The sequence below is a fragment of the Taeniopygia guttata genome, chromosome 3, assembly GCF_048771995.1.
Source record: "Taeniopygia guttata chromosome 3, bTaeGut7.mat, whole genome shotgun sequence".
Classification (NCBI taxonomy): Eukaryota; Metazoa; Chordata; class Aves; order Passeriformes; family Estrildidae; genus Taeniopygia; species Taeniopygia guttata.
The window spans coordinates 107,888,291-107,914,518 of record NC_133027.1 but is presented as its reverse complement, the minus strand read 5'-3'; the positions used below and the strand labels follow the sequence as shown (position 1 = coordinate 107,914,518).

The following is a 26,228-nucleotide window of genomic DNA, read 5'->3' as shown; positions in this document are numbered from 1 at the left end:
CACAGAAAGCATGTGAAACAACAACCTGCAACAGACTAGATGCAATGAAATACAAACTAAATTTCTAGAGCAACAAAAGCAAGATATTTGGCAGCAGTCAACACAAACTTCTTTTGAAAGATGTATTTTCATTTAAGTGGCTATATAATTTGAGAAACATGGAAGCTGGCACCCCAGATGGCACCCTGAAACATCAGGGCTTTATCAGAGGCAGGCTATCAGTTTAAAATTCCCCACAAGTACTGCACTTTAAAATAATCTTATTTCAGCTGGACTGCAAGTCTGTGTAGGGCCTACAATTAGAAGAAGTTACAGTTCCCTGATTTATCATTCTGTTAACAAATATACCACGTATTTTGCATGGCACACAGGTATTTTCACATCACACTGATTAGGAAGCAAAGATGCTGCAGGAGGCCAGAAATAGCATCTTGCAGCATTACCGAAATAATGCCACAATATGGATTGTTTAGGCTGCCTTTTATATAATAGATTTATGTCAATAATGCTATATGTCTCCTTAAAAACAATGCCAATATGTCATAATTATAGGTATAAAAAGGAAAACAGACTGAGTGTAAAAAACACTTCCTAACAGTGGAATGAACTTAGATATTTAAAATGGTAAATGAAACAGGAACCCTTAAGAGAATTTTCAGGCCTTCAAATTTCACATCAGTTGACAGTTACACTTAATTAACCATTACAACTACCCACTCTATCTCTTTTTATAGCATGGAAAGGAGAAAGCTTTACTGACTGGAAAGAGCTTCCATTGAAAACAGACTTGCTACAGTTCACCAGAACCTCAGGAAAGTGGGTATACATCTATGGGTTATTACTTAGTTCTTCCTACAAGCCAAGAACTTCTTCCAAGTTCCTGATCACCAGAACAATCTAGGCTAGGACGTAGGCAGAAAAGCAGAATGTTGCTGTTCAGCAGAGGAGGCGGTCTGGGAAAAAGACAGACTAGAACTACCTACATCCAAGCATCACTGAAAGAAGAACTTCTTGAATATCTTCTAAAACAGAGCTCCTCTCTTTGAGTAGACAGCACTCTCTCCTCCTTGAAACCAAGCAAAAACTGGGCAAAACAGGTGAAATATTTTCTCTGGTCTCTTAACTGATGTTTATCTTAGCTGTACATCCAGACACTTGGGAAGGAAGCGTTTTCTGGATAGTGCCACTTGAAACTTGAGGTCTATTGGAAGTCCACAGGAAACTGGTGAGACTTACAGCACTCAGCTGCTGAGCCTTAACCATCTTTCCCTACCCATTTCCATCAAAAGAAAGGTTACATCTAATCAAGTATTAAAATGGCATGATGCCTATATATGTTGTTTTTACACATTCAATACTGATTTACATGGCAGTCAAGGTCACAAACACCACCACCCCCAAAAAAACCAGATTCAACACTTAAAATTAGCAAGAGTGCTGCTGACTTTAGAGAGTCATTTCCATAGAAACCGGTCTGCTTTTTAAAAAACAAGGCAATGCATTAAAATCAGTGAGCTTTAAAATGCTCATTCTACCTTGGTTTTGCTGATCCAAGTGCTGTTACCACAGAAACAGGAGAAGCAGCCGAAGCAGCCACTGAGAGTTGGGAGCTACAAGTCTCATTTGTCACTGGGCTCGGCCAGCTGCCAGCCAGGCACTGCAGGTGGAGATATCCCCCGCAGCAGGTACAGACCTTGGCCTCCTGGCACTTCAGCTCAGGGGGAGAACCGGACTGAGAGACCCTCCTTACACAGGTTATTCTACACTGTGTTTGGCTGGAAAATCCACTAAAACACTCTGGGGTCGATGCAGACCGTCCAAGTCTTTCCTGCAACTCCAGCAGTCTTTAAGACACACACACACATACAAAGCTCATTATCATAATTTTTTATCTTGGTTGCTGCTGGTTTCCAGTGCCAACTCTGCATGAACCTTTTATAACCATTCCTCCTCTGTCACATCCTCATCTCATGTCAGAGGGATGCTTATGTTTTTCCATTTCCCCTTTGCCTTGCCCAGTGGTGACAGAGACAAGTGCTATTGGAAATATTTTACAGCCTTCCAAGGAAGATGAATTGCTCCAGCTTTTCTTGGCACCCTACTGTCAGCTGCCTCTCTTGCTTGGTTCCATGAAAACACTCTCTTATCTATGCAAGCTGATACCTGTATTTTTCAATGCTGGGTACAGTTACCTCATGTATTGACTCTGACGATGGAAACAAAAAGGCCTATTTATTGAGAAAAACATTCAGGTTTATTATAACCTACTATGCAGAAAAGGCCTGATTTATTGGTATTATACCATTGCCTGATGAAAGCCTCAACTGTGATGTTTAATAGTTAATGTAATCTATCAAAAAAGGTATCATTTTTCTTTCAGTTAATCAGAAAGAGAATATATTAGATACTTTAAATAATTAAGGATATTAAAAATGCATTACCAAATGTTTATCATTAAGTAAACTGGCAAAAGAAGAGTAGGATATTTTACAGCAGTCTAAAAATAAAGATGTCTCAGGTATCTCCCCTCTGTCCAAGCATGCGTTAAAGATTTATATCTCACTTGATGGAGAAGAGCAGGAGCACCATCGCAGGGGTCAGGCTGACACTATATAATACACTGAGATCACACAGCTGTGGGAACAGAGGCAACTGGCACAACATCAAGGATGAAAACACACAGGTGAACTAGACAAAAGAGGAAAGTGAACACAGGGACAAAAGACTGAATGGAAAGAACAGGAGGGAAGGGAAATAAAGCAACAAAGAGAGATGAAACAACACTGCAAAGACAGCTACAACCAGAAAAAAAGAAAGGGTAATGAGTTAAAATGCCAGTAACAGTGAAAACAACAAAAAAACAATGGCCACAAAAATCTTCACTTTATTTTTCAGGATAGCAGCTGAAAAGCTGTAATGCTTTACTCGTGTCAAGCAGAACAGGCAGCAAATCAGACCATCTCCCTATGAGGAAAAGCTGTGAGAGAAAAAAGGGTAGCTGGGTGTTTTTTAATGAAAGACCCTGAGCAAACTGCATCATAAAGCAGCCAGTAGACAGATGAGAAAGTTAAATAAGCCATTTTAATTATCCTTTCTTATTGCAGGCTCACAGCACACTGCTCTCATTATGAAAGGGTTACAAAAGTGACATTATCAAGAGGGTGCTCTCTTAGAACAATTAGTTTAACCTAATGAACGCACAGCTCCCCTAATTAGCTCAGGAAAGTAAGAAATACCCAACTGTTCAACTCCGTAATGTAGACTAAGGAGAGAAAACTGCAGCAAGCAGAAGGCCTGCCAAAGAAAGAAACTACAATGATGAAATTTCAAATCTAGCTAGAGAGGTATTTAAAAAACAGAAGCTGCTCCAATAAAGACTTAAGCTTTTAAACAGAAAGGACAGAGAAATACAACACCCCAGTTTAAAGAAAAAGGGGCAGAAAAATAAAGCACAGCCCAAGCAGTTGGGGATTTTTTTTCTGAGAGGCAGAGCAGAGCATTTTCTGATCAGCTTCATTTTTATGAGTTAACACCTGCAGCAGCATTCAAATGCCAACTAATCCCACACGCTGCAGAGCTCCAGCACGCGTCAAAGCCTGGCGTCAAACGTGCCCAAGTTTGGAATAAAGCAATCCCAGCGCGAGCTGGCATGGCACGGAACGGGCACGACCGGAGAGCCTCCAGAGTGGGATACCAGGGAGCAGCAATAAACACACCTCCCTCATCCCACACACACAGAGCTGCTCCAAGCCTGCTCAGGAGTTAGAGCTCAACACGTTCCCTAGGGAAGGCCATTCCACGTGCTACAGAATTATTATTTTTAGAATAAGAATTAAAAAATATTTTACATAAACATATTCTGACTGCTTGTTACTGGTTACAATGCAGGAGGGAAGGGACTCTGTTTAGCAAGGCTGGGTCTTGTTCAAGTGGACTGGCCTTCCACCCTCCCATGACTAGGTGATTTTCAAAAATTTCACATACCTGTCTGACAAGAGCCAGCTGCAGTGACAGGTAGAGGATGATCTGGTGATCTTCAGGGGCCAGGTCATGTGCCCTTTAAGGATGACCACATAAGACAAAAAGAAGAGTGACTGTTAGATTGCACTGTGCAGAACTCCTTCACCATGAGTCACACAAGCATTGAACAAAACCCAGTCTTCCCCCACAGAAAACTAGTCTAGTAATGGGAGAGCACACTGAAACTAGACAAAAAGCAGAACAGTGCTGGCCTGGCTAAGCCAGAATCCCAGGAAAAAGTATGAGAAACACAGCTGCCGGGATGTTATACAAGTTACACGATCCTTTATCAAATGCCACTTAGTATTTTGGAACTTGGATAACCAATATGGAAAAAGTAGCTCATAACAAACCTATCAAAGCATTATTTTAAGTAATTCAGGTGATAGACATAGTTGTCTAACTTGTTCCTATACTGCCACTTTTCAAACATTAAGAGAGGGTTAGATTAGCATTGAAAAACTAGTCACTATGAGCATGTAGAGGACTAAAAATCAGGAGCCTCTGACACAAGCTGGTGCTCAAACATACAGAACATTCTCCACCCTGCAGCGTCTAGTTTAATTTTTGACAGCAGACTCCTAATTTGGAAAAGGAAGACACTGAGGGAGGAATGATTTGATGACAGGAGCTGCGCCTGGACCAACACCAAGGCCCTTACTTGTCAAGCTTGGAGTCTGAGATACAACCTTCCAGCCCACAGCAGGCACCACGCTGAAGTGAAGCCTTGGCTAGAGAAGGTTGCAGTGTCTCCAGAACTAGTTGTGCAGGCCCTTAATAAACTCTTGTACAGGGCAGGGAACAGGGATGGACAACCTGGGTAGAACTGTCCCTTCTCAGACTATGCTAGGCATGAAATTGCAGCCTGAATTTGCTAGCCTGTGGAGAAGCCATTAACCAAGGCAATGGTGGAATAGTGTCTTGGGGAACCCAGTCTAGGAGGAAAGGTGGGGCAGCAGCTCATGCCACCTGGCAGCCCACTCCAGGAACCAGTGGATTTTCCCCTTGTGACTCACAAAGCTCACTCACAGCTCTGCAGCACAGGGAAGCCATTTCACATGGGAGAAATGGGGAAGAGGAAAGTCCCTCATAGCCAATTAACATTCCTGACCTCTTTCTGGGCTGCATTCCAGGACACCAGGGAAACCTGCACCTGCATTGCCAGGCCCAAAGTGAGCACAATTAATGTCCTTATGAGGGAGAAACGACAGGCTGACAACGCTGGTGGTTAAAACCCAGGCCAAAACTATTGATTTGCTAATAATAAACAAGTAACAATAAAAGAACTCCTTCAGGAAACAAGCCACACACCACTTTAATGGCAATTTTCAAATACCATCCTGGCCTGTGAGCAAGAAGATTTTGAAGCTGATTTTTGTAACTAATGGTTCTAGTACAAATTAATTTAGTATGGACTGAATATATCCTGTAACTTTAAGTCAAGGTGGCACTCAAGTGTTCTGAAGCAATGCCAAAGACATTAACGTGCAATTCGTACAGGTGAGTCACTAATTTTTCCTTCCGCTTCAAAAAACACATAAAAATCCCCAAACCCAAATAGCCACAACACCCCCACCAAAAAAATCCCCAACCCAAAAAATTTGCGACAAACAACAAAACTGCACAAGACAGAACCCAACTTTGCCCTCAGGTGTTAGACAGGGTGAGCCACCTCTTTACAAAGTGTCTCTTGTGAAACTTTCAGCAAGCCTCTCCAGTAGTAAATAACAGGGGAAAGTTCACAGGAGTATAGTAGATGAGATTAATGGTGCTTTTGGAAAGAAACAAAGGATTGTTACTTTACTGCTCCTTTTCCTCAGAAGAAATGGGGTAAACATGTGGTGCAATCTTCCAACTGAAAAAGCCCCTTGCAAAGATGACTACAGGCCAAACCATGGCCTGAGAGATCATACACGTTCTTCAAAAAAAAGGCAAAAAACAAGGAAGGTACAAAAAGGAAGGAAACCAAACTTGGGCATATAGGAAAACACTAGTAATCAGTTCACTGTCACATTCCTGTTGGCTGACGTTTGGGTAGCTAATGTTTGGCTAGAAGCTTGTCTGCCTCCTAGGCAGAGTTAAGATACCATGAAAACAAGTCACAGCCAATGGGAAAGGTCAAAGGATTAAAAAGAAAAGTTTAAAAGCAGTGCAGCACCACAATTCCATAAAATTGGTCAGCAGTTTATATTTGACACTGGAGTCCACAATCCAGTGTGACCTAAAAAGTAGAAGTACACTCCTTATCCACACAGTGAATAAATAAATGGCTTTTAAAAGTTTTCTCTCTCAGACCTCCATAAAATAAATACCCAGAATTTTATCTGTGGCTTCAGATCTTGCACTCACTACAAAACCAGCGTAGGACAAACATGTTGGGCTCCTTCTTGGTCAGCATTGGCAAAATGGGTAAGATCCTTCAACATTTTCAAATTGTTAAACCTGTACTTTGAGATACCAGAGATCTCAAGCGTTCTTCACTTATGTAATTAGGACCACAATAAACTCAGAATGAGATACTTCAGCCCAAGACTTGGACCACATAAGCTTCCATTTAATTGCTATCTATATAGTCTGTAGGCATCTACATTTACAGCAGGTTGTAAATTGTGAATGCAATTGTACAAATGTAAATAACAGTCTGAACACCACCCAGTGCATTTTGGGTGGTGTAATTTAATCCTAACAGGATCGGGAAGCTCACACCTTACCTCTCTTGCCCATAGAATGGACAAAAAAGTGTTTTAAATCAAGCAGTTGTACTTGAGGTCTCAAGTGTAGCTGCTCAGGAGTGTAATTTGCAATTGCTTCCAGGGTGGAGCCATCGTATCAGTTTTCCCAAAAATACAGGGATGAAGGAGAGGTGAGTGGTGTCTGCTTTGTACCACCGACTCTGGAACCTCCTCTTCCAACAACAGCTCATGCAAACATTCATTAGGACAGCAATTATACTCTCCCCTCGGTGCATTGGAGCCAGGTCACCCCATAGCTGCCTGCACCCAGATGCCGGAGGTACTTTCCCACCATGACAGAAATAGGATTTTAAGCCTGCTTCACACAGGAATCGAGACAAAATTAGCTTTCCACATTTGCCAGCTGGCATCATGTGAGGAAGCTGCATATCCCAGCACTGTAGATCTCACTGCAGCTAATTTGGAGCTAAGATTTTTTTTCTGTAAGGTGGCAGAACAGTACTCTTACCCTGGGTATTCAATCAAATAATCACTGCATTTAGCCATCACAAAAATGGTTTTGACAGTCTACTGCTGAAATCTAATGAACTGTTTTCAAAGTTTCCGGCACAGAAGCCTTACACGGAGGAAAAAGAAACATACACATTTTTCTGAATTAATGAAAAAAATGCACAAATCAAGTACCTGCAAAATTCCTACTCACCTCTCCAAAGTCTGAAGTGCTTTCTTGTTTAATTCATCCTGAGTGCTCTTTAGAGTAGCTGTAGGACAAGATACAATGCCATTTAAGCATTAATTCAACGTTTCAGATAAATAAATAAATGTATAGAGTATTTCAAATTGGGAGAATAAACACTATGGAAATCTGTGTGTTTGTGCATATGCTCATTTTGACATGAATTTTCAAATTCATTTTTACTAAAGATTATTTCAAGTCCTTTGTTTGAAACTCTGAAGCATTTTTTATTCATGTATGCCACTGAAGGGGGCTTGGAGAAGGGGTCAAACGCTAACTAGATACCAAGAAGGTAACACATCCTCAGCCAGACTGCTGCAAATGCTACAGGCAGTAACCTGCATCACATTCTTACCCAGGTACAGACTGCCCCACCACCACCTTCATGTAGGAGGGTGCTGCAGGTTGAACAGGGAACACCAGCAGCCAAACTTACAGCTCGTAACAAAACACCACCATCTTTGAGACCACAACAGACTTTTAGGTTACTTCAGATGTGGCATTAGCCATTAATGCCCTTCTTCCATGCCTCTAATTACTTGACTAATGGATCCTGTCCAGTACACACATGTATCAAAGTATAAATTAACTCCTACCTAAAGCCAGAAAAGGAAGAGAAGAATCAAGCTCTTGTTATACCTGGGTATATCAAGATCAACAGGAACAGAGGAAGAGCTTAAAGGAACATGCCTTTCTCAGATCCAAAACATCTGGAAACCTAGTGATGGTTTTTAGAAATGCATTGGCTGTCTTGTTCTGGTTCTTAGGTTTTCAGATTTTTTTGTTTCTTGTTCTGCCTATCCTGAAATTGAGAGCTACTGATCAACAGCATAAGGAAGTCATGAGTAGCTAATCCATCAGCAAACATCACCCATGAATGTATCTGATTTGATACATCAAGTCAGTGTATGCTCTAAACCAGAAAGCTACTAAATAGTATATAATAATGTAACAAACCCAGTGAAATTCAAGTACTCTAAGAAGTTATTAACAAGAAAAGAGACATGTTCTTCTGCAAGACTTGCAAAGGTACCCAGTTTCTTTGCATTCTGCAATATGCCAGTGAGTGAAATTTTGGAAGCAAATTATTTGCTGCAGCAGCTATAGTGATCAGACGTTTTTTATTTCTACATCTTCCAACAGCTCTTCAGAACACCAGGTTCATTTGGGAGGAACAGCAATCTTCAGGATTTCCTAATCATAAAGAGCAGAACTTACTTAGGCCACAACCCTACTCTAAGTATTAAAAACAGATGCAAAAAAATGTATTTTAAATAATAAATTTAAAGACATGGACTTTCATGTAAAATGCAGCATTTATTAAAAATACAACACTCTCAGTAGCCTTAAATCAGGCTGCAAAATACTGGATAAAGGTAAAAAAGAAAGAATATTTGGGAAAAAAAATTAAAGAACCAAGATTTATATAAACAAAAATGCTTGAGGAGACAATGGAAAGGATTTGATCATACCTATAAGCATCCCTATAGAAAAAAATCTGAAATTCTGTTTCTCATGGAAACTACCATTCTTTAAGTTACAGAGCAATTCTGAAGATGTCACACAATAATAAAGACCGAAAGAAATGTTACCATTTGTACCTCAAATTAAACACCAAATGGAAAAGCTAGAACTTTGAGCTTCCACCTGTTAAGATATTTTATTAATGTTCAGCTTGTAGTCAGAAAGAACACAAAATATGTTGTGGAAATGATGTGATTACAACTAGTCAGCTTTGCCTCTGCATTACTAGGAAACATGTAGCATGTGACTCCCACCTCCCACAATATGGACTGCATCTTCAGCTATCACAAAGTTGGAATGCTGTGCAGCTCTGGCTCCCACAACATAAGCCATGGTTCTATTGGAACAAACCCAAAAAAGGGCCATGGAAATGGTTTGAGGGCTGGAAGATGTCTCCTACACAGAAAAGCTGAGGGAATTGGAGTTTTTCAACCTGGAGAAGGGTCAAGAGAGGCCTAACTGCACACTCTTAATATTTCAAGAGGGTTTTTAAGAAAGAGAGTTATTTTTTTACCTGGTCCTAAAATTATAGGACAAGGGGTAATGGGTATAAACTAGAAGAGGGAAAATTTAGATTATATACAGGAAGAAATTCTTTACTAGGAGGGTGGCAAGTCTCTGAAACAGACTGCCCAAAGATGTTGGACATGCCCTATCCTGAATTATTCAAAGAAATCTGCAACCCACTTGTATCACTGAGAAGCTCTCACTTCAGACAAACAAAAGCTGGCACTAAGGAAACAGAACCTGGTGGGTCTGATTACATTTTTAAAAATTGTGCTCCATTCTCCCAGGTCAATTCAGTCCCTACCCAACCTTACTTCCTGTAAGCATGGCTGCTGCAGTTCCATCAACTAAAACAAAATAGGACTTACTACTTAGATTAAAATAAGCTGCAAAAGCAGTCTGACCAATGGGAGAGTGGCACAGGGGGGTTTTTGAAATCCATTAGACAGTACTTTTGCAAATGCCACTTGAGCAGCCCAAGATTTATTTTCTGAAGCACTCTGGTTTTCAAAGGAGCTTCAGCCTTACTAAAATTCAACAGGTCCTTCAGCAATATTTTGGTATCTAAATACAAAGCTCTGGAAACATATTTGAAAACAAAGGAGGACAAGTTCTGTCTTAGTAAAAGCAGTTAGAGCACAGTAGGAGTAGTGAATGCATGGAATGAAACACAGTGCTGAGGATCAGAATCAACTCTACAAACATGGGGACAGGAATCTAGTTCTAATCTTGTCCAATGGATTGAGCACCCATTAGCAGCTGAAGCACAGTCAGGTCTATTTATGTAAAACATTTGTTTTGTGGGAAAGAATTCAGTTTGTAATGTGCCAAACTGTTCCATTATGTGAATCACAATGTTAAGAAGTGGGGATGACAGATAAATGGACTTCATAAATAAATTTCTCATCCAAACTAAAACACTGACATGCATGCACCCTTTTGCAAATATGACTTGGGTTTCGGAAACTATTCCCCTGTGTTAAGACAACTAATATGGCACAACATACAGTTTTAGCACCCAGAATTGTAATTAAAGATTGCATGCACTGTTATTTCCAAAAGCAAAGATTGTAAATTTGTTCACTAATAATTTATTCACTTCTTGGTGAACAAATGTGTGGGGGGCTTAACATGAACCAGTGCTGTCAGTACACTGACTGTAAAATCCACAAACACTGATAGAATGAGTTTCTAATTCAGTCCCTGATCCACGACCTTCTACCAAAATCCTAAGTGAAAACAGAGATAACAGCACACCCATCTCTGAAAAAAAAAAAAAGAAGAGGGACTGTTAAATCTACAAATATTTCACAATTTGTGAGGTGGTCATGTGAGGTTAGAGCAGCACTTGTATTTCACAATACATTCTCAACCTAGTCTTGCCTCTTCAGCCTTTGGTAAATTCACCTCACCTTTCCCCGACATCAGTGAATTCTTCACCACACCTAAGGGAAAAACGCTGACAATACAGCTTATTTCAAAATTGAAAGTGTGGGAAGAAGAGGAATGGTTTGCCCTTGGCATTGACCCATTGGAAACTGATCTGCAGAACATGGACATTAAGTATGCACAGGAGACTTGGGCTTCTAAGACTGTGGCAGAAGTGTGAAAGTATCAATGACTTCCTCTGAGGACACATCTTTCAGGTACTTCAATGAAACTTATTTCAAGAAACATGTAATTAAACATTAAGAATAAGGAAGCTTTCCAGCATAAGTTTCAGGAAATCTTACTTCCTACAGGAGCTTTTTGCAAATCACAAAGAAAAGGCTTTAATACAACTCCTCAGTGCCTTTGTCATCAAGGAGGAGAAATAATTACTAAAATGTTGTATTAAATAAGAAAGTCTAACTTGGATGGAAGGCTGAAAGCCTTAGAAGGCAATTGGTCAAAAGTCTCTGAAACACAGTTACCATTGAAAATATTAATTGACTGAAAGTCATCTCAACTAGAAAGTTACAGGAATCTCATATATATACACATATAGATGTTTGACTTGTCTGCATATGTCAGTAAGAACCGGTATAAATACAATGATAAACAAGACTGACAATATGAGGCAGAATTACATTACAGAACTGCTGTCTTTCAGCATGATCTAGCTTTGTTTCCTCACTGTCATATGCTATTTTTTAACAATGCTAATGAAAAATGTCTTGCTAGTGCAAATTTGACATTTTCCAGTGAAACACAGTTCCATATTCATGACCATCATATGTATGCTTTTGAAGGACTTAATCCATTTTATTAAAATATAATCTGCAAAATGGAAATACACTCTTCCTACTTCCCTCCAATAACTGAGTGACTTGTCCTGCTGCCTATAAGGCTAGAGATATGATGAGAAGGCAGACACATTCTGCTCTTTCAAAACATAAATCAGAGGCTAATCTGAAAATAATTCAAGGCAGTTGTTGGGAAGACTGTTCGTTTTACATTAAAAAGGACACAATATTGAACTAGTCTCTTGAAAACTCAAGAGATTTCCAGAAAAAGAGCTTCCAACTCATATTTTGTTGCACCAAAATATTTTTAGAGCTACAGTACAGTACATGCCTCTCCATTCTTTAAAAACCACCTTCTTTTCATACTGAAGTTTACAAAGAGATCATAAGGGGCTGACATAAAAAACCTTCTATCCCTGAAAATAGTCTATGGGATCTTGTATAGCTTTAAAACAGTTTAAACAATGTCTAGGCAAAATGACTTAAAAACTAAGCTGTTAAGCAGAACTCTAATCCTAGTGAACTTAAAATATATATGTAAGACAAAGTTCAGGCTAGGAAGGATATACTTTTTGACATGAACTTTCTAGGGAGAGCTACTCTGAGGCAGAGAAATGGGGAATTGGAGAGAGCTGCAGTGCCTGTTAGCTTCCATGATGAAAAGTAGCTCTCAGAATACCTGATCAGATATAGATGCCTGAAAAACTACACCAACTTGTGCTACTGAAGAGCACAAGAACACTTTCTCACACACGTCTTGCAGAATTCTGGTGTAAGTTGCAAGGCCTGCATATTCCATGATAACACGAGACAGTAATTTTTAGCTTTGATTCAGGCTTCTTTGCTGGATTGACTTTGAAGAAGTTGGTTTGTTTCTTATGGAACCTCTATGGCAGAAAAGCCATTGCTTGCATGAGGGCAGGACTGCCAAAATGTTTAGGAAACACACCGCTCAGCCATTATTCAAAGAAAATGTGTTAGAATATATGTTCTGTATGTTAGAAGTCACAGAATAAACAAAGACTGTTCCCACCTGTGAGCTTGATGAAGGTCAGAGCTAGTACTCTCACAAACACCTCCAAGCCCCAAGCCCTTCTAACTACAAAGCACCATATCTGCAGGAGCCCCTTGTCCAGTCATGGGAGATCCAAGTAAGCAGCATGAAAATAAAATACTTCTTGCATTCAGTGGTCTGTTTCTAGTCAACATCCACATGGACCAGGGAGGTAGATATTTTTATCTTGTTTACTTCTAAGTAAAAGAAACGATATCACAGAGAGGTTGAATCTCTGTGGGGAATCAGTATCATGCCAGGAACTGAAGTGAGGCATTTCTGACTCCAGTTCTTGGATTTTATTTCTTTATGATTTATGAGTGGGCGACAAAAATACAAAAGTAGATGGAAAGTTTAACTTTTTGTTGTGTAAATTAAGTGAAAAAAATGTATTACAAGTATTCAAGCAAAGCACACCAAGCATTGTCAGCTATACTCAGATTATCACCCCCTAAGTAATGACCTGCATTTCTTCCTTTACCTAATAACTTCACTTTTATTACCACAGAAGACAGTTCCATGAGCACGTGAACAGTTCCCATTTATCTCGTGATCTGATTGCTTTTGATGTCTAGTCAGCACTGAAGGCAGATTTTCTAATAAATTCCCAGAAGCCTTTGAACAAATGCTCTCCATATAACACACTTGACAAACAAGTAACTCACCATCAGTAGCTTGAAGGCTGTATGTCAGGCCCAGTGCCAGGTAACCCTTTGCTAGGGACTCTCCAGCATCCTCACCCAGGTCTATCACCATTTTAGCAAAGTGTTCTCCTTCTTCCAGCTGCAAAAGAGATAGGTTGAGACTTATAGGCATTTCCTCTATATTTGCTCCAATAAAATTTACCATTAGGCTTACCTGTGAGTGATCTGAGAGCCATTGACACCAGGGCTTTCAGTGATCCCCATGAACACTCATAAGAAGAATGTAAAAGCTCAGATTAGCAGACCTTGGTGCACATGCTGCACAGTTTTGAGAAAGGTTTGGGTTTTGCACCCCAAACTCTTTCCAGATGTTTTAGATTAATCAAAGACACTATCTTATTTTATAGTTTCCTTTAAGTACTTCAATCATGCAGCCTTAAATGCAAATGCTGGACCAGCTGGACTACTTATGTGCTATCCTAGGGGTAGCACATTAGCAGGGCATTGAAAGGTCTAACATGTTTCTTTCTTCAAAGGAAGACCATGATTTTTTTAAACCTTAGAAAACTTTCTTTTAAAACATTACAAGAGTGAAACAAGAACGCACTAACATCACTGAAAGCTCTCAGCTGCTGCTTGAAGTTCTGTTGCCACAAGGACACACAAATTTCAGGACACAAATTTTGATCTGAACTAACACTCTTCCTTGACAGCTCTTGCTGCACTAACCACTTTCAGCATCTTTTGCAAAGATACAATTTCTTTGAAAATGCCTTTTATATTATAGATAGAAATTGGAGGAGAGAGCAGTCTCCACCTCTCAGGATCAGCCTCCAAAATGATGAAATACGTAAGCTGGTCTCTTCTCCTACATCACAGACTGCTCCCCACAGCATTACTTTTGACACATTTCTGTCAGCATCTGTAAAATCTGAGTTACTGGTAATTTTAAACAAAAAAATAAGTTAAAATATTTTATTACAGAATGGAGTGTTTCTCATTTCTAACTTTAAACTCTCATTAACATCACCCAACCATATTAAGTAGAAAAGATCAAGACCTGTACACTGTATATACCTTGAAACCATCACCTGTATAAACCTTGAAAGGTGTAGGTTGGAGAGACACTGGCAAAACTTGTAAGTAATGCCTGAAAGATAGAGCCTACAGGAAGATCTCATTTCTGTACAAGACAGTATGCTGATCCTGTCACCCATAATCAGTTGTCCCTAATCAGGAAGCAGACACCATTACACGATCTGACAAATCTTCCCTTTGGAAACTTTAAATGCATCACAACTAATTTCATGGCATGAGGTTGTTTAATTTTGAGAAACTACTTTTTTTGTTTGAAATCCAGCTAGTTCAGACACAAGTACTGTGGATGCGTGCCCCCTTTATACTCAGCACTGTCAGACTTCAGCACCTCATGGCTCCTTAACATATAAAATGACTCACCCATAACAATCTGGAATTAAAATGCACCATCAGACAAGAAATTTGCCTTCTGCAGTGATCTGCTAATATGCTACCCATGAGCAGAATCTACTTGACTTGATGTAGCATCCTGTCAATGGGCCTCCTAGTCCCATCACTTGAAAACATTCAGGTGACAACATTAATTAATGTTAAACAAACAACCCAGGATTTATTAGATGATACCAAACATAAGAAGAGAATTATTTTTTACATAAACCTGAAGAAAGACTGAAAAGTGCAAGTGAAGAAGCAAATCTCCACAGCTGGGATTTCTTCCCACTGGTACAACTCCCAGAGGCCACAGAATTCAAACTAGATGTAGAACAATTATTTCCCAGTTTCTGAAACCTCAGATCAGCCAGTCCCATGACCAACACATATGTTATCATCAAACCCTTTCCTGAAAGCATTAGTGCTGCTCATTGCCCCATCAGCTGTGATTGTGGAAGCCACTAACTGACAAAGGAACACCTCTTGCAGAATATTGGGACTTGCCAACTAAACTGCAAAGCCTGTCTTTGAGGGTATAATCCAAAGCCTACCAAATCACTGGAAATAGTCCCACCTACTTCAGTAATGTTGAGATAACACCCTTAAAATCTGATCACATCAGGAAGATTGAGATTTGTTTCAGGAGATTTCTTAAGTGGTCAGTAGCCCTACCAGCTTCCCTGCCACATACTGAAATGTGTTCTGGACCAGAGCCTAGGACAACGGAAGAAGTGGCCCATGACTTGCCACATAGAAAAAAGCCAAAAAACAAAAACCACAAATGAACAACAAAAACCCCTCCTATACAACTATAACCGAATTATTCGTCTCTCAGAAACTTTTATGTAAGACATGAAATCTCTGCAGCCTGAAAATCCATTATGCACCTCTTTGCCATCATGAACAGCTATATTCCCACTCTCTTTCTTCATTGCTTCTCCTCTTCTCCCCACACACACTTTCATCCAAGAAGTCTCCATTAGATGAAGAAAGGAGCTATACAAGGTATTCTAATGACTAGTGAACAAGAGTAGGGGTGGGTAGAGTGTAAGAAAAAAAAGACTGAATGAAAATTTTGAAGCTGAAGACATGTAAAATTGGAGAGATTTTGCTCCATTGTTTCTCTGAATGGTCACCTGATGGTAATTCCAGTCTCTGACTGCAACCACCTATACTGCATAAATCAGTAGTGCACCATTTAGCCTTCCTGCTTGCCAGTTACCCAGGGCCATCTGTCAGTATCACATTCATCTAATGAATGAATATTTAAAACCGTAACTTTTTAGAGTGGATGAAACAGCACTTCTAGCACATTCCTGCGAACATTTATTCATACTAAACACTAATGGCACTTTGGCCAGCCACAAAGATTCTTATGAATGTAAACCTGGGTCTGAAGTCTGCTTTGAAAATCAGTGGCTTCACAGACTCCAGCACAGCTGGTTCTGTTTATGAGAACATTTACTTTTCTTTCTTACAGCACTCAGACACTTCTCCTGCCAGCCCTGCTGTGGCAGCCATCTGCCCCCTCTTCTCCCATTCTCCTCCTCTTCAGTCATCCTGGGCAAGTGTGAAAAGCCAAACCTTTCACTCCCCATCACCCACTGTGAGGTTTCAACTCTCCAGTGCATCAGTCTTGCAGATGGTCTAGCCAACTGTGACTCTGGAAAGTACTACCTGAAACAGGAGTAACCCCCTTGGGGTTACACTTGGAGTAACCAGCTAAACTGCAAGGACTGCCAGACTGTAGTCTGGATAAAAGCTCACTTTCCATACACCTGAGTGAGGGACCAGAAGTGAGCCTGAGCTGTGATCTGTCAGTAAAGCTGTGTCTGTGGGGGTCCTTGAGGATATGAGGTGTCTTCAGTCTGTATTGCGGAGATGAGAAAGCGAGGAGGGAAGGCTTACCATGTAACTCTCTTAGAAGCAACAAAAAACCAAGTCTCAAAGCCCTCCCTCCAATCTGGCCCTTACTGTTCTAGCCTTTTTCTACATACTTTGCACTGAAAAGCTGGTGGAGAGAAAGGCAGCATTCCTGATTGCAAGGAGAAGTTCCCTGCCTCCAAGACCTGCATGGAAGAAAGAAAGCATGGGGGAAAAACAACCTAAGAAGAACTTCCTGCGTTTTGAACTCCAGCTATATAAAGTGTCAGGAGGCACCTGGAACCACTAGCTAAGCAACCTCTCTATCACACCAGAAAGGAAACACCTGGCACCTGGAGAGAGTCTGCCAAACTGTGAACTGACACCAATGAGATGGTAATGCTCTGGGGTTGGTTGGGCTTTTTTTCCCCTTTCATTTCCTCCTTCACATTTGATAGAAAAAGAACAGTTGCTATGTGCTATCCTGAGGGATGTTTCCCCTGGTACAGAGAGTGGTTGTTCCAGCTACCACTGTTATTTGGCCACAGGTTTTGGTGTGTGCTGAAGCCAAGCCCGGAGGCACACTGAAAAGGGAGTGGGGAACAGCAGGTGCTGTCCCCTGGCCTAATGCCACCCAGCTGGTGTCCAACTGCCACCCAGATTGTTTTTAGAAAAGCTCAAGCCCTACCCCACCGAATCAACAGCTTGCAGGACTAAGTAGAAACTGCACTTCTCACTAGCACACATTTAGAATAACTGAGGATAAACAAATCAATGATGTACAGCAGGATGAAAACAGCATTTTATTGTGCCAAAAAAGAGGAGCACACCAAGGAAGAGGCAGGAAATACATCAAGTGACACTGGACTTAGGATAGCAGACAAGGGTAATGAAGCAGGTAAATCTGGACACCCGTGACATTGAACAATACCCAAGCACTTAAGAGATCAAAATCCTACAGAATGGGTATGTATACAAAAGTATACAGGATGTTAACTAGTTGAGTCCAACTCTTCTTAGCATTTTCATCACACTGGGTTGTAGCTATAGAGACTAATTCAAACAGAAGAATAAAAATATGGTGAAATGAGAACGATAAGAGGAAAAATGCATAGGAAGAAAGTGGGTCTATAAGGCATAATCTAATGAAAATGTTTTGTCCCACAGATGTTTACAGCACACAAAGCCAATTATGTTATGTATGTCAGAAAAAAAAATCCTGTGCTTTCTATTGCTGGTCTAGTCAGCATCTGCTCTTGGTGTCACTGTTGTTGAGCCCACCAATTTAGTCTGTGTAAACTCAGCCCCCAGCACTTAGGAATACTCAGGTCTTTCCTCCACTGTAGCTAGTGTAGCTTTGTTTGATCACAAAGGCAATGTATTGAAAACAAAATTATTGGTTATTTTTAATGTCTAAAACACATGGGACTGCCCCAGAACAGCAGTGGTGATGTAATCAAGAATGTCTTTTAGAAGACAGAAGAAATACCTAATAGCTCCCTGCCCTTCCCTGCTTTCTCAGCAGCCTCTCATTCTGGTGATGCCAATCCTCTTGGATGTCCAACAACAGGCACAGTAACTCCAGTAATGGGACTAGATTTCATCTTTTAATATTATTCATACTGCACTATGACCTAAGCATTTCCAGGCAACTCCAGGGCTCCTAAGTGACTGAGTACCAGCACATGCACAGCATTTATTACCTATAGTGGCAGGGTCAACAACAGACAGAAGGGGAGAGAAGCACTCTCTGATTAAGTGCTCTGTGAAAGTAATGAATGGTAAGCTGTTACCTCAGAAGTATGCAGCTCTAAATCTACATCCTGCCAAACCCCCTGACACACACACACCCCCTGATGTCCTGACCTCATGGCATGTCCCACTCAGTTTTTATGACTCCATGCACAGTCCGCTCTGGCCCAACACCACCTCTTCTCCTTTCCCTGACTGATGGCATGGTCTCTGTCTTCCCAGAAAAGTGCTGCAGTAGAGCCCTTTGCTGTGCATACTTCCAAAGAAATGAGGGAAACAGGAGGTACAGCATCATCCTGTCCTGCAGCTTTTGCCATGGGACAAAGTCCTGTGAAAAGCTCATATTAGCTGATAATACAGGCATCATGTGATGCTACACAAGTTTAGCACACCACCATTATTGCTATTATATCAACTGTGGAGCAATCAAAATCACAGACATGCCTGATACCTTCCTGCTTTCTGTCAGAGCAGAGTTCTAGAAGATTCAAGCCTATCCTAGGACTACAGTCCATTTTGCTCTATGTGTATTTACAATATTTTCAACATGCCTCCATTGAAATCAATGGAGCAAAAGGCAAAAGAAAGCATCACGGTAACCCCAAATACCTCAAACAAGACTCCTAAAATGGAGAAATTCAGAATTTAATGCTTCTCTGTAGGAAGACGTTCCATTTTTAGTATTTTCACAACACCTGCCAAACAGCATGCTGGAGAACCTAGATTAGTAGTGAAATTAACAGAACTGTACTATTAAAATATTAATAACAACAATTCATACTGCAACTCAAAGTCATTGCCAAAATAGGCAAGTGAGCATTCAGCTGAGACCATGCCAGGGAAGGCTGAGTGAAAGAGGAAATTGCATCAAGCCTTTTAGTGAGCACAACTCTGAATTTATAGTGGAGCAAGGCAAAGCAACCTCAGTATTGACATATTCCAGTGCAAGCTACCTCAGCTCTTCTATGGAAATTTAAAACAATACTCTGACCTACAATAGTCAAAGACTTCACAGTGCATTCTGGAAAGCTAAAAGACAGCTGGCTAAACACAAATGGGCTTTGTGTTCACTTGATAGAATCATCCACGTGCAAGTTCAGCAAACTGCTGTGCTGAAACCCCAGCAAGCTGGAAGGCTTAGCAGCAGGTTGCCTCAAAAGTAATTCTGAGCCTACTACAAAAACATTTAAAACAACTGCGTGGTTTAGATGAAATATAGAAGTTCCAATTTTGCTGTATAGGTCTGACTGCATCCTGACCATACAAATGTGGTTTACATATGTGCACTAGTTTTGAAGCTTTTCTGGTCCTCCAAGTCTATTGGCTTAAACATTATAATTAATGACGTATTAATTTATTGTTTACACTATATTGTTTTGATTTTTGTTTTTGAATACCTCTAATTCTGAAACAGGTAGCCAAAAAACTGCTTATACCACTCAGTTGTTTACTGCAGGCCCAATCCTAAAATCCAGCAGTTGATGGGGCAGATCATCTCCTGATGTAATCCAGCATGGTGCCCCTAACATGCCAGTAGAGTACTGCCAGCTCACATCAGTTAATGACCTAGTCACACTGCCACAACAGAAGCTGGGGGAGGCCCAGCTCTTTTCTGCATCAGGCTCTGCTATATATTGATTTGCATGGCACTGTATGAATGCATCCACATTTTCACTTTGATTTGTTCTGCACTGAGAGATTATTTCATAGATGTGATCAGAGCATCCTCAATGTTGTAAATCACTACAATACATTTCAAATAATTTTCTGTTTTCCCTGCTCTTAAAGTGTGCTGAGACACCATGTACAAAGCCAGCAAAATGACTTATACACTAGATTAATCATGAAAGAAACTGTTCTGTGCTTCTCATGACATTCTGTAATTATCCATCTGCATAAATGTTGTATTTTTTTTTATTTTTTATTGCTAGTAGCTGAAAGAAGAATCAAGTACTGCTTGCCCGTGGGCTATAAACAAACTGGCTACAATACTGCACCACACAGTAGACAGATGCAGGATACAAATTAGCTGTTTCATTTGGATAAATGGTGATCTGATTTCACCCTTTTCCTGCCCAGCCAGCAACCAAGTGCACAGATATCTTTCCTAATTGAAAAATTAACCATATTTTATATGTTCTGAAAAGGAAGATTTATTTGAATATTTGTTACTGCTAATATTTGTCCATTAGACTGTTCCTATCCCATGTCTATCTTCCTTTCTATTTATACTGGCATTGATCAGCCTGTTCACTTCCAGTTTAAATTATTCAATTTCTGATTTGATTGCCATGTAATTTAAATGCAAATAATTACTGTAAGGATGACATTTAGAAAAACAGCTCTGCTAAGCAGGAAGGTCTTTATTAGGCACAGGAGTCTGCCAGTAATATCAGAAGCACCCCTTTGACTAAGAGATGTAGGAACCTATCATTTCAGTTCTTTTAAAAGATGATCTGATTTCCCTCAGACTCCCCTTAATTAAAACTCTTCTATACCATGATCAAGTTTGCTAAGAGGGTAAAGCATAGGCCACTTACTGGAAGGCATGTGAGAGGGAATATTTTTAATTTGGTTTTAGTTCATAAGGCTGTGCTCCAGATAACTGCAGTAAAATTTCCCTCTTGTGAAATCATGATTTTATTTCATAACACCCCCAGTTCTGAGCCAGGGTCTGACTGAATAACACTGAAAAGCATTTCAACAATAAAAAAGCAGTACATGGAAGAAAAAACCCTCTTGGTTTGAAATAATCAAAACCAGCTCATTTTTCCTTTCTTCCCTTGCCTTTCCTACGTTTTAGGGTTAGCCAGTTGTTTTATCAGCTCTGTCATGTATAAGAAGTCTGGACATACTGGATTTCCCAAGCTGGAATTGAATTACAGTCTCACTGTCTTTTCAAAGCAACAAGGTATTTTTATATGCTAGCTGTGCATTGAAAACTTCAAACATACTAAGAACAGCATTCAACACAGCTGTAATGCCTCACTGTCACACTGTTTTAACATCTCTAAGAATCAAAAAAAAACTTATTTATTAAAAAAAAAAACATTCACTGTGAATATTTTTATATATCACTGAATTCCTTTTAGACGTCAAAATTTAGAGACTGAGCTGTGGGTACAAGAGGGTTAAATTGCTCCAAATATAGAGCAGAAGTAGGCTGGGCAGTTCAGCAAGGATTCCCTGAAGGTCCTCAGACTTGAAGATTTTCCCTAGAAAAAGATGCTGCCCAGTTTTTGCTAACTCATATACAAGCTTAACCATTATAGTTCAAACAGTATAGTTCATTCAAAAACATGCATAACCAGACACCCTCCCCGACAGTGTTGTAAACTAATACACCTAAGTTTAGCTGAACAGCAGCTTCCATCAGACAGGGATGTAGAAGTTGGGGATGCAAGGTAAGGGAACAAAACAACAGCAAATTGGCTTCTACAACTTTTCTCCAAGATCTGTGCAAATTATTCTGGTATTTTCTTTCATGTTTTCTTGCATCTTGTTTTATTTCTGTTCAGCAATTGTAATCCTTCACTGACTGCAGGGACACCTCGTGGTGAGGACAGGTGAGAACAGCAGGCTGCCATTCAGTTAATTAAACCAAGTAGAGAAAGAGTGAAAGATGTTTCTGCTCCTTTGGATAATCAGAATTTCACGGGCACCAACTTCCACTCCCACTCTGCTTCTGGGACGTACATTAACACATCCAGAACACAAAACACTGACACAGCAACTTCAAGAACAAAGAACTGAGGTGTCCAGCACTAACAGTCCACTTATAACTATTAACTTGTGTCCTGCAGGGGCTACAAGAGTGGCTGATTCAATGTGACACTCAGTTGAAGCAGCAGTCCACAGAATGGCTGATATGGCTTTCCCCCCTCCTCCTTTCTTCAATGTGCCAGCAAAATACATTTTAATGACTCACTACAAAATTTCTTGCGGGGATTTTCATTTTTTATAAAGGGCACACATGTGTGTATGATTTTAGCTGGGATTCCCTTTCTCCCCAGTGCAACTACACTGTGGCACTGTCACTGCAGCACTTACTCTGTTGCATAATAAGAATTGCATCAGCTTGCTTACCCAGTGCAGTGACCCAATGCAGACCTTGGCAGCCAGAAGAGGAACGGTGGGATCCGTAGGTCGCAGTTTAGCGCACTCTTTGAGCACGGACACTGCATATGCTGACTGGAGGAGTGGGAGAGAGGAGGAGGAAATAAAAAAGGCTGATTAGACAATGCTGTTGAGTCCATGCAAAACATTGCAGTGACATGTACAAAGAAGTGCTGTGGAGAAAAGAATCCCATGTCAGCAACAAGTCAGCAACTTCATTCCCACCTCCACGCGCAGATGTGTGTACACGCACACACACAAACACACTCTTCCCACACTCAGAGGAACACGCCCAAGAGGCAGCCCTGTCTGTGCACTTCACAAGAAACAGTTTTCCTAGCTAACACTGCACTGGTTATTTCTAACTGTGCTCTCCCAATACACAAGAATTCTGCTGTAGTTTTCCTTGCATATCATCATCTTCCAGTAAGCCAGAAGAGATCATCAAGAGCTTATCCTCCAGTACTTTCACATTTTAGGCCAGCTTCACTCAGAGAGGTTTGATCAGCTAAAGTAATCTGTTCAGTAGGGTGTTTTGTGTCTTCTCCAGTTCCAGAACATACAAGAAAGCAACTGGGACCCCACCATACAAAGGGTGGATGCAGATCTATACACTGTTTAGTGGGTGATCCAAGCACGTGTTACAAAGAAAGCCCATAAAACTCTTGCTGTCTTTCTGGTGTTAGGTTACCCTTAATGAGGACGTTTTTCAAGATTAGCACTTGCATAGCCCTTTTGATCCCATGTGCTCTGCATACATTGCACATTGTGTTTTACAGCACACATCCATGTCTGCCACATTTCAGATGCTTTAAAGGGGAATGAAGAAAGCTCTGGTCTGAGGCAGTGACGAGAAGGCCACACCTCAGACAGAAAGAAGGTGACAGGAGTTGTCCTACCAGAGACTCTCAGCCCATTCCACCCAAACTACAGTTTGTCTTACATTTAAACCTTCCTCATTACTGACCCTAATCCACTCAAATTTTCTCATGCTTAAGTTCAAGGGACATCTTGGAATTTCTCCTTGCATGCCTGCTTCCTCCCAGAGTCCCCCACACAGTCCCAAGACACAATGTTCCTGCTCCAAAGCACGTTAAATAGTCATGCCCTTTCTATAGAACAGAAAAGCAGTAACAGAAGCTTGCAAAGTCAAACAATCTGCTATTCCCATCAGGTCCTGGGTGTCTCCTCCAGACCCCCAGGGGTTCTCCCTACCAGAACTCTGACCCACACAGTGTCTGGTGACTGCTGCAATCCCCTGCAGCAACACCACAGCTTCACATTCCCACTGTCCACCAACACTTTCCCCCCGACACCACATCACAGTGGGCTGCACCTGCCAGCTCCTTCCTCCACAGAATTGAAGGTCCACTTCTTGCCACTGAATTCAAAAGCTTGACTAGAAATTTCCTTGGAAGGGAACCTGGAAAAATGGATGTCCATCAGCCATGACCACCTTAAGGCAAAGAGAGGTTTCATAAGCAATGGAGCAGAGAGCAAACCCTCCTCCTGCTTGAGAAACTTAAGTACCCGCCCTGTGGTCTGAACAAGAGCAGCAGCACATTCTACATTCTTCAGGTTGCTCCTACTTACGTAGAGCATCAGGCATGATCAGTAAGAGTGAGGAAGCATTTGCTAATTTAACATTCAAAATGCACAATTTGCCTAAAGCCAGAAGGAAGCTTGTCTCAGACCAAGGATGGAGATCAATAAACTTTGTCCTAGAGTTTGAAACATTACTTCATCCCTCTGAGAAATAAAGACATGTAATTCAACCCTGAGATACAGGAACAAACACACTGCTGTGCTCTCTTGCCACAAGGCGACTAGCATTCCTCACAATGAACCTCCTTGACACCTATTTGTTCAGAACAAGTGGTGTCTCGGGTTTTAGTGGCATCTTATTGCTCTCTTTTGCAAAATGCACTGAAAGCAGCTGGTATTCCCAGTAGCATGATGGATGTGTTGGAAATCCAAGCATAACACCATAAAGGACCTAGGCTGGATATCATCTTCTTGCCTTCCTACCTGTATTCCAGCCCCACAGGTGCTTCCAGGAAAAAAATAAATGTGACAGCAGGACAATATGCACCATAACAGCCAGTATATCTGCAGCTGAACCCCATCAACCTTTGTCCTCTCACCATGCAAAAGTGAACTGCAAAAGCTAGATACATAAAAGGCCATACACTGCCCAGAGCCAACACTTGCAAAAACAGACACAAGCTCAGCCCAGTGGTCATTTCTCAGCTCTCCACCAGCACTGCAATTGCAGGGAAAGCAGGAGGCATCTGGGAGCTGGTGGCAGCTCTCCTGTGGATCAGCACGACCAACACTAGCACAAACCAAAGCAGTGACAGGCCTGACCTAATATGGGCCACAGCTGTAGAAGAGAAGTGACACCACCCATTCCTTGCCAGTTCCTCAGACTCTGCTCCCTCCCTGTCTGCAGGACAAGCCAATGCCACAGCCTCCAAAACCCTCAAACCACAGAGCCCTTGCCATGTCTGTCCTGCCCCAAGCCTGATCAGGAGGCCACTGCAAAGCAGTGACTCCTGAATGCTGCACAGGAGAACGTCCCACCTTGTGCCCACACCCAAACACCTCAGGTGTTGAGTCGCTCTACTACATGTGTACTTGAGAGCTTCTGAATATGGATTTACAGAGCAAGAAGCACAGTTTCTGCACTGCTCCTAAAATATTTACAAAGTTATGTCATTTTAAAGAAGTTTATAAAATTTGCAACTAAACATATGGAGCAGAAGTGGTTTTAGAAACAGGGTGACATGAAGCCTTTCTCCCCAGCTGCATTTTAAAAATTCAAGAGATATTATATAATTTCACCTTGAAAATTTTACTCAGCAGATATTTTATACAGATGATGAAAACATTAGTCAAGGAATGACAGAAGAAATAACATCCCACTCCCACAGTGACCTTACTTAGAGGAGACTGGTATGACATGTCATATCAAGGTTTCTTAAAGATACTAATTACAAACTAATAGCCAGGGAAAAAATATCAAGCGCTCATTACTGAATATCATTGGTTTGTAAAACTATTGAATATGAAACAGTGTTTGTGCAACATTGAAATAATCTGGTAATTAAAATGTACATATTCTTTCACTTAGTGTGGGTGGACCAGGCAGCCAAGTGCATTGTTTGTGAGATTCACTGCAAGGCAATAATAATTTGATTTATTGGTGAGGCATATTTTGAGAAGTGCAGAAATTGAATTTCAAGTAAGTACATGCTTCCCACTCATGATTCTGAGCTTCAGAGGGGCTCACATAATAATTCAAGCCAGGATTTATGGTGTTTCTATTTAACTTGCTAATCGCTGGCTTATAATGACTGCACTAGAATCAGTTCCCTAGGACTACAGAAAGCTGGGTCTCATTTGGCCTCTCATCTAGAGCAAGGAATCACAAGGAAGCTATTGGGGAAGGAGAATGATGGAGAGGACACCTCCCCCTGCATAATTATGGCACCCATGGTTTTGAATCCTATAAGGGAGTAAAATGTAAAGAAAAACAACTATCCAAACACAGAACACAACTCCCACTCCCTATTTACTAATTCAATAATCAAGCATGGAGGCATACACTGCTCAAAGATGCTT

At 40.8% G+C, this 26,228-nt stretch overlaps 1 protein-coding gene across 3 annotated transcripts in view; it reads right to left on the bottom strand.

Annotated features, from left to right (window-relative positions):
• The window catches only part of TTC7A (tetratricopeptide repeat domain 7A), a 166,959-nt gene that overhangs the window by 89,893 nt on the left and 50,838 nt on the right, over positions 1–26,228 (bottom strand). For all 3 annotated transcript variants that reach the window (XM_002187925.7, XM_072927602.1, XM_030269186.4), the window contains 4 exons: positions 22,575–22,679; positions 13,425–13,542; positions 7,417–7,474; positions 3,985–4,057 (listed from right to left, as the gene is read on the bottom strand). In XM_002187925.7, coding sequence (XP_002187961.4) covers positions 3,985–4,057; positions 7,417–7,474; positions 13,425–13,542; positions 22,575–22,679 — 354 coding nt within the window. The remainder of the gene's footprint in view (positions 1–3,984; positions 4,058–7,416; positions 7,475–13,424; positions 13,543–22,574; positions 22,680–26,228) is intronic.